The following is a 13,162-nucleotide window of genomic DNA, read 5'->3' as shown; positions in this document are numbered from 1 at the left end:
TGACAGTACAGTACATGTGGTGCTGTTCGACAGCAGTGCACTCAGGGGGACAATGGCTCGAGTCTAGATTTCCAGGTCAAATTAATCTGATTCAGTATCTCCTCCATGTGTTGTCCTCCCTGTCATGTCCCCAATCCTCACCGCCAAGACACTGTGTTATGGATCATTGCTCCCTGAGATCCTTGGGAAGTCCAACTATGACATCACCCCGTTGAAGTTGAAATGTAAAATGGTTAAGGTAAGGGTTATTGTAATGAACACAAGGGGAGACAGAGAGCTGGTTTCAAGAGCAGGGCGCAGCAGGTGTTTATTGTAAAGGACCACAGGAGGAGGCAGGTAGCTGGGTCCAGGGGCAGGCAGAAGGTCATACACAGGGGGTCCAAAAGGGCAACAGTACTGTCACACCATGACCTGAGTATTCTTTATTTTTTAATATATTTTGGTTGGGGTGTGACGAGGGTGGTATGTGTGTTTTGTCTCATCTAGGTTTTTTTTACTGTCTAGGGGGTTTGTAGATTTATGGGGCTGATTCCATCTAGGTGTTTATGTAGGTCTATGGTTGCCTAGATTGGTTCTCAATTAGAGGCAGGTGTATATCGTTGTCTCTGATTGGGAACCATATTTAGGCAGCCATCTTCTTTGGGTATTTTGTGGGTTATTGTCTATGTTATACGTTAGCACATTGTTTCATTAGCAGTCACGTTCGTCTTATCGGTTTGTTCTTCGTGTTCTTCGTGTTCTTCGTGTTCTTCGTGTTCCTGCAATAAAGAAGAATGTATTCTAACCACGCTGCGCTTTGTCCTACTCCATACGACGATCGTGACAAGTACAAGCAGAGAAAAGGCTAATAACGTAGTCCGGGAGATCAGGCAGGGAATAGGCAAAAGGCGTTGTTAGTGTGGCAGGCAAAAACTATCAAACATGGGAGGAGTAAATCACAGGGAAACCCAGTGCCCCCGAAAGATGTCACAAAACAAACAATACCTCACAGTAATGGGGTGCAAAGAACTGAACTAAATAGTGTGTGATAATGACATACAGGTGTGTGAACAGGTGATCAGAATTCAGGTGATTGGGATCTGGAGAGTGAGCTGCGTTCAGGGGATCTAGGTGTTTGAGAGTGTGGGCTGGAAAGTGAGCGGAGTTCAGGGGATCTAGGTGTTTGAGAGTGTGGGCTGGAGAGTGAGCTGCGTTCAGGGGATCTAGGTGTTTGAGAGTGTGGGCTGGAGAGTGAGCTGCGTTCAGGGGATCTAGGTGTTTGAGAGTGTGGGCTGGAGAGTGAGCTGCGTTCAGGGGATCTAGGTGTTTGAGAGTGTGGGCTGGAGAGTGAGCTGCGTTCAGGGGATCTAGGTGTTTGAGGGTGTGGGCTGGAAAGTGAGCTGCGTTCAGGGGATCTAGGTGTTTGAGAGTGTGGGCTGGAGAGTGAGCTGCGTTCAGGGGATCTAGGTGTTTGAGAGTGTGGGCTGGAGAGTGAGCTGCGTTCAGGGGATCTAGGTGTTTGAGAGTGTGGGCTGGAGAGTGAGCTGCGTTCAGGGGATCTAGGTGTTTGAGAGTGTGGGCTGGAGAGTGAGCTGCGTTCAGGGGATCTAGGTGTTTGAGAGTGTGGGCTGGAGAGTGAGCTGCGTTCAGGGGATCTAGGTGTTTGAGAGTGTGGGCTGGAGAGTGAGCTGCGTTCAGGGGATCTAGGTGTTTGAGAGTGTGGGCTGGAGAGTGAGCTGCGTTCAGGGGATCTAGGTGTTTGAGGGTGTGGGCTGGAAAGTGAGCTGCGTTCAGGGGATCTAGGTGTTTGAGGGTATGAGTTGGGAGCAGACGTTACAGTTATGGTGATGGTGATGGTTAAGGTTATGGTTTGGGTAGGGACATCCCAAGAATACCAGATAGCACCAACACTGTGTTATGATTGTATGACACGTTTTGTAAATCATGGTAGGAATTACTGGTATAGTATTGTAGTATTGAATGTCAATGTTTTCTTCATTTCTGTCAATCAACTAAATATTTGGAATACTTACAATTTCAAATCAAATCAAATTGTATTAGTCACATGCGCTGAATACAACCTTACCGTCTGAAGGGATTATAACATAAAGACATGCTTGGTAATGTCATCCTACTGTATTTCAGTGTGTTGTCTCTGATAACACACACACACACACACACACACACACACACACAAAATAGCTCATCATTCCTATTGGACTCAGTAATAGTGTAGGGTTGACCTCTGGCCCTAAGAAGCCCATGGAAGATGATTAGATGAGACAGCAGCCAGAGGCCTGTGATACAAACCTTAAAGGCCGAGCACAGTCTTATATACAGTACTGGTCAAATGTTTGGACACACCTACACATTGCAGGGGTTTTCTTTATTTTTTAAAATTATTTTCTACATTGTAGAATAATTGTGAAGACATCAAAACTATGAAATAACACATATGGCGTCATGTAGTAACAAAAACGTTTTGAACAAATTTTTAAAATGTAGCCACCCTTTGCCTTAATGACAGATTTGCACACTTTTGGCAAGCTTCATGCGGAATTATTTTCCAACAGTCTTGAAGGAGTTCCCACATATGCTGAGCACTTGTTGGCTGCTTTCCCTTCCCTCTGCAGTCCGACTCATCCCAAACCATCTCAGTTGGGTTGAGGTCGGGTGATTGTGGAGGCCAGGTCATCTGATGCAGCACTCCATCACTCTCCTTCTTACACAACCTGGAAGTGTGTTGGGTTATTGTCCTGTTGAAAAACAAATGATAGTCCCACTAAGCTCAAACCAAATGGGATGGCGTATCGCTGAAGAATGCTGTGGTAGCCATGCTGGTTAAGTGTGCCTGGAATTCTAAATAAATCACAGACAGTGTCACCATCAAAGCACCCCACACCATCACACCTCCTTATCCATGCTTCTCGGTGGGAAATACACATGCAGAGATCAACCGTTCACCTACTCCACGTCTCACAAAGACACAGCGGTTGGAACCAAAAATCTCAAATTTGGACTCATCAGACCAAAGGACAGATTTCCACTGTTCTAATGTACATTGCTCATGTTTCTTGACCCATGCAAGTCTATTCTTCTTATTGGTGACTTTAGTAGTGGTTTCTATATAGCAATTCGCCCATGAAGGCCTGATTCACACAGTCTCCTCTGAACAGTTGATATTGAGATGTGTCTGTTACTTGAACTCTGTGAAGCATTTATTTGGGCTGCAATCTGAGGTGCAATTCACTCTAATAAACTTATCCTCTGCAGCAGAAGTAACTCTGGGTCTTCGTTTCCTGTGGCAGTCCTCACGAGAGCCAGTTTCATCATAGTGCTTGATGGTGTTTGCAACTTCACTTGAAGAAACTTAAATATTTCTTGAAGTTGTCCGTATTTACTGATCTTCATGTCTTAAAGTAATGATGGACTGTCGTTTCTCTTTGCTTATTTGAGCTGTTCTTGCCTTAACATGGACTTGGTGTTTTACCAAATAGGGCTATCTTCTGTAAACCACCGCTACCTTGTCACAACACAACTGATTGGCTCAAATGCATTAAGAAGGAAAAAAATTCCACAAATTAACTTTAACAAGGCACACCTGAAATGCTTTCCAGGTGACTACCTCATGAAGCTGATTGAGAGAATGTGTGCAAAGCTGTCATCAAGGCAATGGGTGGCTATTTGAAGAATCTCAAATATAAAATATATTTTGCTTTGTTTAACACTTGTGTGGTTACTACATGATTCCATATGTGTTATTTCATAGTTGTGATGTCTTCACTATTATTCTACAATGTGTAAAATAGTAAAAATAAAGAAAAACCCTGGAATGAGTAGATGTCTCCAAACTTTTGACTGGTACTGTATATATAAGTCTATATATTTCCACAGTAATACCTCTGTGAAAAGGACAATACCCTTTGAGTGTAAAAGCTGTTAAAAAAGGTCACCTGAAATTTCAGCCTTTTTTGTGGGATGGAGTTTTGGCCTTCTGTTGTGACATCACCATGTGGTAAATTAGTTAATAGACCAATAAGAAAGAGAGTTCCAAACCGCTCTGCCAATAACAGCTAGTTTTAAGATTTCCCCTCCCCATGCAAACCACTCCCAGACTGTCCTATCAACATTTTTCCTTGAGAAATTGCTCTTCACTAAGAAGCTATTTTTTTCTTTTAGACATTTTAAATTGAAAACAATCACAGTAAGGTAATTAATTGTTTTCCAGAATTGATTTGATATTGAGATAGAAATGGCTTCATTGGAAGTTTTAATTACGATTTAAACACACCACAACATATATGTCACATCAACAGCATCCTCCCAGACACCCTAGACCCACTCCATTTGACATACCGTCCCAACAGATCCACAGAAGACGCAATCTCAATCGCACTCCAAACTGCCTTTTCCCACCTGGACAAAAGGAACACTTTTGTGAGAATGCTGTTCATTGATTACAGCTCAGCGTTCAACACCATAGTGCCCATGAAGCTCATCACTAAGCTAAGGACTCTGGGACTAAACACCTCCCTCTGCAACTGGATCCTGGACTTCCTGACGGGCCGCCCCCAGGTGGTAAGAGTAGGCAACAACACGTCTGCCACGCTGATCCTTAACACTGGGGCCCCTCAGGGGTGTGTACTTAGTCCCCTCCTGTACTCCCTGTTCACCATCAACTGCGTGGCCAAACACGACTCCAACACCATCATTAAGTTTTCTTACGACACAACAGTGGTAGGCCTGATCCCCGACAACGATGAGACAGCCTATAGGGAGGAGGTCAGAGAACTGGCAGTGTGGTGCCAGGACAACAACCTCTCACTCAATGTGAGCAAGACAAAGGAGATGATTGTGGACTACAGAAAAAGGCGGGCTGAACAGGCCCCTTAACATCGACGGAGCTGTAGTGGAGAGGGTCGAGAGTTTTAATTAAGTTCCTTGGTGTCCACATCACCAATCAATCAAATGTATTTATAAAGCCCTTCTTACATCAGATGATGTCACAAAGTGCCAAACATACCAAGACAGTCGTGAAGACTGAAAAGATTTGGCATGGGTCCCCAGATTGTCAAAAGGTTCTACAGCTGCACCATCAGTTACAGGCATCACCGCCTGTAACTGCTCAGCATCTGACCGTAAGGCACGACAGAGGGTTGTGCGTACAGCCCAGTACATCACTGGGGCCAAGCTACCTGCCATCCAGGACCTATATAATAGGTGGTGTCAGAGGAAAGCCCATAAAATTGTCAGACACTCCAGTCACCCAAATATAGACTATTTTCTCTGCTACCGCACGGCAAGCGGTACCTGAGCGTCAAGTCTAGGACCAAAAGGCTCCTCGACAGCTTCTACCTCCAAGCCATAAGACTGCTGAACAATTAATAAATTTGCCACCGGACTATCTACATTGACCCCCCACCCCTTTTGTGCACTGCTACTACTCATTGTTTGTTATCAATGCATAGTCACTTCACCCCTACAAATTATCTCAACTAACCTGTACCCCCGCACACTGACTTGGTACCGGTACCCCCTGTATATAGCCTCGTTATTGCTATTCTTATTGTGTTACTTTTTGTTTTGTTTTTTGTTTAATTTTTACCCCTTTTTCTCCCCAATTTTGTGGTATCCAATTGTTAGTAGTTACTATCTTGTCTCATCGCTACAACTCCTGTACAGGCTCGGGAGAGACGAAGGTTGAAAGTCATGCGTCCTTCGATACACAACCCAACCAAGCGGCACTGCTTCTTAACACAGCGCACATCCAACCCGGAAGCCAGCCGCACCAATGTGTCGGAGGAAACACTGTGCACCTGGCAACCTTGACGGGCGTGCACTGTGCCCGGCCCGCCACAGGAGTCGCTGGTGTGCGATGGGACAAGGATATCCCTACAGGCCAAAACCTCCCTAACCCGGACGACGCTAGGCCAATTGTGCATCGCCCCACGGACCTCCCGGTCGCGGCCGGTTACGACAGAGCCTGGGCGCGAACCCAGAGTCTCTGGTGGCACAGCTGGCGCTGCAGTACAGCGTCCTTAAACACTGCACCACCCAGGAGGCCTTATTGTGTTACTTTTTATTATTATTTTTTACTTTAGTCTATTTGGTAAATATTTTCTTAACTCTTCTTGAACTGCACTGTTTGTTAAGGGCTTGTAAGCAAAAAAGCATTTCATAGGAAGGTCTACACTTGTTGTATTCAGCGCAAGTGACAAATAAAGTTTGATTTGATTGATGTGGTCAAATGTGCTATCGGAATCTATTGACATATAGATACCATATAGATATAGATAAATATATAATACATGATTAATTAAAATATATAGATAAATAGTTGAAGATACTTAGATTGATAAAGCTATATCATAGATTAAGTAAAGTAAAGTATCCATACATGCAATGCTTTTTTTTTGCCAAAACATTAGTGTTTAAAAATGGGAGATTGACATGTCTGATTTCATACTTCAATCAAATATGAACACACTACTAATTCAAGGAATTTGTTGAGCTGTTAAACTTAATCCTTATGACTAGTGACCATGGTTTCTTTAGGGAAGTATTTTCACCATACATCCTATGCAACATCCGCACCTTCATGTGGCAAGTATAGGAAATGCAGCTATTATAATAGTGCCCTCAATTTCAACTCTGGACCTCGAAGCCTGTTCCACTGTTTTTTTTCATTGTTCCCATCTAATCGGGGACTGATTTAGACCTAGGACACCAGATGGGTGCAATTAATTAGCAGGTAAAAAAGTTTACTCCAAATGTTGGTGAGTTCCGTTTTGTTCTTAAATAGAAGTTGTAGTTGAGTTGTGTCTCTCTTAAAAATAAAATAAGCGGGTAGAAGAAGTTGGAAGGAACCCCACAAACTTCACTTTAGAGCAGAATTTATCATTTATAGCAGCTTGTGCCAAACCCTTAGCAGACTATTAAGATTGGAATGGCAACACGTGGAAACCATACAATTAAAAGGAACTACAACGTCCGTTTAAGAACCCAACAACTTGTATGTCACGTTGAAGGGCGTTTGGAGTACACGGGTTCTGTTCTGTTGCAAAACGTTTTGACACAGAATCTGCGTATTAATACACCCCAGGATTCCATCAACTCACCATACCCCAACCCAACAGGTGGCGCTAAAGGTAAAGTGGTACACTTGTGGGTCGAGATTCTAATTAACCAAAATACTTGTCAACATCACTACCTCAGTGGACACATCTCTTTTAGTTTAATCTGAGGAATTTGTCATTGCTAAAGTAAATAACGCTCACCACTAGGTATATTTCTTGCTATATTCACTCAAGTCAAGGCGTAATTGCTGACATAATCCACCTGATTACTAGAGGTAAATATTGACAACCTGTTGTGAATGTGTGGCTAAGCTAGCTAACGTCAGGTAGCTAGCTAACGCTTAAAAGCCAGGTATAGCTAACTGTGTTTATTAACATGTTGACTGTCTTTCTGGGGTTAATTATCTAGGTCTCTAACAGCAAGTATTCCACAATCATTGATTTGCTAGCAAGCTATCGGTTGAATGCTGTTCCAGAACAGTCAGTTTGTTATAGCTAGTCTAGTTAGTGTTGTAACGTTACCGGTCAATGAAATTACTGTACATTTTTAGTACCCCAACAACTAACTTAGAAACCTGAAGCTACTGTGCTGAAGCTTTACGGTGGCTGAAATGAGACTATCTACTACGAGCTGACTTAGCTAGCTGTTAGTTAGGAGATAACTAACGTTAGCTAACGAGCTGACTTAGCTAGCTGTTAGTTAGGAGATAACTAACGTTAGCTGCTAAACAAAAGACAAGCTGCCAGTCGGCTAACAAAAGCAGTTATTTTGTCAAGCAAAAGCCATTTGTGTAAAGATACCTGCTAAAGTAGGAGCTCAAATTACAATAGAGCCTTTCTGTTCATGTTCTACTCACTGGCACGCCTGGTTCAGCAGTGCCACAGCCTGCACCTGGTTTCTAGGCTCTACGACTCACTCATTGGCAAAATGAATCACGCCTGGTCTCCTCGCTAAGTAAATGACTGTCCTGGAATAGCATTCAACAGATGGCTTGCTAGCAAATCAATGATTGTGAAATAGTTGCAGTTAGATTTAGATAATTTGCGAGGGGGACACCATTTTAACATTAGCTACGTATCAACCTTTCCCATTGAATATGGGGTTTTGTAAAGAGTAGCCAATGATTGTTTTTGGGGAGGTCCTGCAGTACTTTAAAGACTGATAGCTTGAAGGTATCAATAGCTAGCTCCTAGTACAGAGACATTACCATTGCTGGAGAAACAAAATCTGCCATTAATACCATTACACGGCGTACAACTAAAGGATAAATCGATAGGCTTGTCTGGAGTACACAGGGAATCTTTTTGGGTGCTCATTTGTCAATGTTTCGAAGAAGAGGCACGGCTCGCCATTGCTGTCCTACCAGTATGTGTCTTGGATGACTCTTATGATTATGGTGTCATTCACTTGCCTTGTTGTATTTTGAACTCTTGCTGACATGTTTATGTTGTAGACCATGTTCGGCAGCATCTGGGGATACTTCTACACGTCCTTCCTTAGATACTGGCTGAAGTGGTTCATCAGACAGGTGACAGGGAAATGCGAGCTGCAAAGGATTTGTGCCGGCTACAAGCCTGGGGCGCCTAGGACAATGAAAGCAGGTGAGGTTACATTCTAGAGCTAAATAGTGTTCATTAGGGTAACAGAACATGTTTTGTTACGGAAAAACAACAATTGGCATCTCTAATTGGACAAGTCCAGATAGTCCTCCCCGTTTTTCCTCCATTCAACGCCCAATGAACACTTCCCAGCCCTTACGAAAAACAAGTTGTCAGTTGTGCTATTCATTATCATTTTGAACTGTTTTTAACCTGGCATTTGATTTTTCTTCATTCAGAATACTCACTCAAGAACTCCAAATCTAAGGTAAATGTTGGAAATCATTCCTTTCACTTGATTTTTACTGAAGCAGGAATGCATGGTTGACTAGTTATCATCTAGTCAACCACAATCAACTGTTACATTTAACCCACTTAACAAATCCATTGATCAGTACCTCGATGGTTGCTATTCTTGTTATGTTAAGCACATTCTTATCAACAGTTCATGGGCATTTCCATGGTAATAGAGAGATGCGGAGACTCTGATTTTTCACTTTTAAAATGAATGGCAAACAAATTCCAATGATTGCAAAGTGAAACAAAACATACAACTCTATGCACACGACTACTTTAACAATTTCCACAGAATATGTTACAAAAACACATTTAGTTGAACAGTGCAGATGCAAAGTTTGGTAATAAAATGACGGTTTGTGCTGTTGGTGTCGTCATTCACTTACCAAACCTTTGCATCTGCACTGTTTGAAGTCGTCGTGCATAGTTGTATGGTTTGCTTAACTTTGCAAATATTAGTTTTTGTTTGGCATACATTTTAAAGGGAACAATTCTGAGTCTCAGCATCACTGTGTTACTATGGCATTTCCCCCATACAAAGTTAAGGCAGTAGGGAATACATAGTTGGTTGTTCCATCATCTGACCTCAGTGATCATCGTGTGTGTTATGACATCATAGTATGTAGGATAAGTACTAACACAAACTCTGAGCTATTACCATGGATGAGATAACTAATCACACCATCTCTCTCCTCTGTCCCTCCATCCTTTTCCCCTCCCTCTCTCTTCCTCTCTCTTCCTCTCTCTTCCTCTCTCCTTCCCTCTCTCCAGCTATTAAGAGCTGCTGTGGATGTGGAGGAGGATGGTTTGGAGAAGCATCTGGATCTTATCATGAGGGAAAAGAATGTCAAAACGCAGAGGGATCCCACGTCAGTCTTGTTACCCTTTACTGTTTTATTCATATTTTATATAGATTATTTTATATGATATGCATTAATGACTAATGTGCGTCTCTTCGGTCCTAGGTTTAAGGTGAATCTGAAGCTGTGTCTCTTACAAATAGCGGGATACAGGAACTTATTCACGTCCGTGGAAGAGTTGAGGAAGGAGAATTTTGACTCGGACAAAGTCCAACACGAGGAAATGCTTTTGAAGGTACTGTGGCCGTTCATTTGTTTATGTCAATGAGCATGGAGCAATTGAATGTTTCTGGGTGAGATGATTCAACATGACTGTTCAAACTTTTTAATATCATCTCTATTTAAAAAGGTAAGTGTAAAGCATTAACAGGAATGGACTTGTTTGACTCTACAGTTATGGGACCTGTTGATGCCCGAGGTCAAACTGGAGTCCAGAGTTACCAAACAGTGGGGCGACATTGGTTTCCAAGGCGATGACCCCAAGACTGACTTCCGAGGAATGGGCATGTTGGGCCTAACCAACCTTTTGTGAGTTATGTTGTCTGAATGACTGTCCAGTGCTTAACAATCTAACCTTGCTCATCAGTATTCTGAAAAGTTGTATATTTTTTTTCTCAAGTTTAAGCTAGATTTCTTAACTTTTAAAATGTGGTATCTTGTTTATTACAGGTTCTTTAGTGAGAACTACACTGAAGAGGCTCGGCAAGTGCTGTCCCACGCAAACCATCCCAAACTGGGGTAAGGATTATGTAATTACTTCATTTTAGGAGTTGACTGGCCTGTTGAACTCTGTTCTTTATATGTCAGATATGGTTCTGTTGCACATTTCAGTATATTCACTCATCTGTCAATAGTTGCGTTTGTTTTAGCTTGCCCAATGTACTGGGTGGGTAGAGTTTCCACATTTGAGACTTTTCCATTAGTCCTAAAGTGAAACCTCTGCCCACCTGGGCCCCAAACAAGCTACAACAAGCACACTCAAAGTAAACCTACTTTGACAACATTTATAGCCTTTTAATGATTATCATATGTGTGTCATGTTTCAGGTACTCCTATGCCATAGTGGGTATCAACCTGACGGAGATGGCGTACAGTTTACTGAAGAGTGGTGCTCTCAAACCCCACTTCTACAACACGGTGTCTGGGAGACCTCAACTGCAGCACCTCCATCAGCTGTTCTGTAAGTGTATGCTAATCTCGCTCAACTCTGTTTGTCAGTAGCATAGGGGATAACGCCCTGCTTCAGGTTACCTAAACCCCTAACTCTGTCTTGGCCTCCCTGCTTCAGGTTACCTAAACCCCTAACTCTGTCTTGGCCTCCCTGCTTCAGGTTACCTAAACCCCTAACTCTGTCTTGGCCTCCCTGCTTCAGGTTACCTAAACCCCTAACTCTGTCTTGGCCTCCCTGCTTCAGGTTACCTGGTGTACAAGTTTGATAAGTTCTGGGTGGAGGAGGAGCCCGAGAGCATCATGGAGTTCAACCACTACAGGGAAAAGTTCCACGACAATATCAAGATTCAACTACTGGACCCCGCTGTCACCCTCACCATGACGGATAGTCCAAGAAGTAACTGACCGACCGACCAACCAACCGACTGAACGGGTCTCGCTTGGACCTAATTGGGACCACCAGAACCTCGATACACTACAGCGTACTTCCATATCTATAAGGGACATTTTGAGCTAGCTTTCCCTTCGATCTTAGTTTAGACCCAATCGACACACCTCTTTTTTTAAATTGTATAATTTAGTGACTTTAGTAGCTTTTAGAAATAAGTAAGACCAGGTGACTGGAATTCAACCCTCTGCCTCAAATAATGACCATTCCAATGCTTCAAATATTACAAAAGGGAAATAAAATAGTAGGGCACTAGTTCTATGTAGTTGATTGGCTGTGTACTTTTCAGTGGACATGGAAAGGAATTACACAATAGTTTGAGGAAATGGAGATTGGTGAATAATATTAACTAGCTGGTAACTAGGTTTGAATTTATTTAACAAAGTCAACAAGTGCCGTCTCGCATGTATTCATAATAACTTTGCCTACTCATTCTCGTATTTGTCCTTCTTGCTCAGGAATCAAATACGTGTTCAGAGAGGGAATTTATATCGTAGTAGACTTACAACTAAGGAATAATTTGTTTACCTAATGCTCAATGGTTGTACTACTTACTCAGACACTGAGAGCTCTGTGCATGTTTTAATGCGTTTGAATTGATACCGTCATTGTTGTCAATACATTTCAATAGGTGGTGCTGAGATTACTGGTTATTATGCCATAGGTACACACATTCGTACAATATTGTCTTTGCTGAAAGCTGACTTTGTATGGTATTTTGTCTGTTATTTATAGGCCATGGGCCCTGATTTTTTTTTTAAGATGATTTTACATTTTGTAGACCCAGTATGGATCTTTGTAACGACTGACACATGCCCAGTGTTAATAAATTAAACTTCTGATGTGTGATGACTGTCAGGCCCGAGATTGAGATTAAATGGAGCGTGTAATATACAATGAACACAGACAAACAAACAAAATAAGTATATTTATAAAGTTCAATATATTGCAAATTACCAACAGCTAAATACTAATTATTAAACTATAACTAATTAAACGTTTTGGGGGAATTAAGGGAAAGGGGGATACCTAGTCAGTTGCACAACTGAATGCATTCAACTGAAATGTGTCCTCCGCATTTAACACAACCCCTCTAAATCGGAGCGTTGCGGAGGGGGCTGCCTTAACTCTAATCGTTCCTAGAGTACTCTGTATCCTAACCCTAGTACACCTGATTTAAAGTAACAGTGGCTTGCTGATTAGTTCACATTTGGCAGGTGTGCTAAATACACTATAGAGAATGGCTAGAGGTCCACAAGGACTGGTTTGAGACCGTAGGAGAAGTATAGGTCAAAATAAATAACAATAGAGAAAATAAAACTGTTCTCCAAGGTAGATGCACTTCAAATGCACTTTCATAACTTTCATAACATTATTCATACAACATGCTGACAGTCGAACAGATAGGAATCTTAACGTTATGGATCGTGTTCCTGTAGTCTACACTACATTGTGGGTCCAACTCAATATGGCTAGCGTTTGTGCGCTTGTCATCATTGCAAAGGGCTCTTTGCACGTAGGAATGAAGTTAACTTTTGTCCTCCATCTTCTGCTTTCCTAACATCATGACTCTCTTGAGCTGCTCAAACGACACAAACATCACAACGTTCCACGAGCCCAGCCTTAGAAATGAGGGCACAAATCTACAGGGAACAGGAGAGGACAAATGAAACATTAGTTTGGGAGAGACTTTCAACTAAAGATCCCTCTGAATGCTCCAAAGTTTTGCTTAG

General features: G+C 42.3%; 1 protein-coding gene across 1 annotated transcript; it reads left to right on the top strand.

The window, feature by feature from the left end:
• The first annotated feature begins 7,133 nt into the window (after nt 1–7,133).
• On the top strand, nt 7,134–12,278 carry LOC135536338 (ELMO domain-containing protein 2-like). Its single transcript, XM_064962690.1, has 9 exons — nt 7,134–7,330; nt 8,510–8,657; nt 8,894–8,922; nt 9,723–9,820; nt 9,917–10,046; nt 10,206–10,339; nt 10,481–10,549; nt 10,858–10,991; nt 11,226–12,278. The coding sequence occupies exons 2-9, from the start codon at nt 8,513–8,515 to the stop codon at nt 11,384–11,386; spliced, it is 900 nt and encodes a 299-aa protein (XP_064818762.1). The 5' UTR covers nt 7,134–7,330; nt 8,510–8,512; the 3' UTR covers nt 11,387–12,278.
• Nucleotides 12,279–13,162: the final 884 nt, after the last annotated feature.

The sequence above is a fragment of the Oncorhynchus masou genome, unplaced genomic scaffold (genome assembly GCF_036934945.1).
Source record: "Oncorhynchus masou masou isolate Uvic2021 unplaced genomic scaffold, UVic_Omas_1.1 unplaced_scaffold_5969, whole genome shotgun sequence".
NCBI lineage: Eukaryota > Metazoa > Chordata > Actinopteri > Salmoniformes > Salmonidae > Oncorhynchus > Oncorhynchus masou.
This window is presented reverse-complemented; position numbering and strand designations above follow the sequence as displayed.

Bases quoted from the DNA above. Each gene is read 5' to 3' on its own strand.
- LOC135536338 (XM_064962690.1), top strand. From the start codon at position 8,513: ATGTTCGGCAGCATCTGGGGATACTTCTACACGTCCTTCCTTAGATAC. The intron at 10,047-10,205 runs GTACTGTGGCCG...TTGACTCTACAG, and splicing joins ACGAGGAAATGCTTTTGAAG to TTATGGGACCTGTTGATGCC. The intron at 10,992-11,225 runs GTAAGTGTATGC...TCCCTGCTTCAG, and splicing joins GCACCTCCATCAGCTGTTCT to GTTACCTGGTGTACAAGTTT.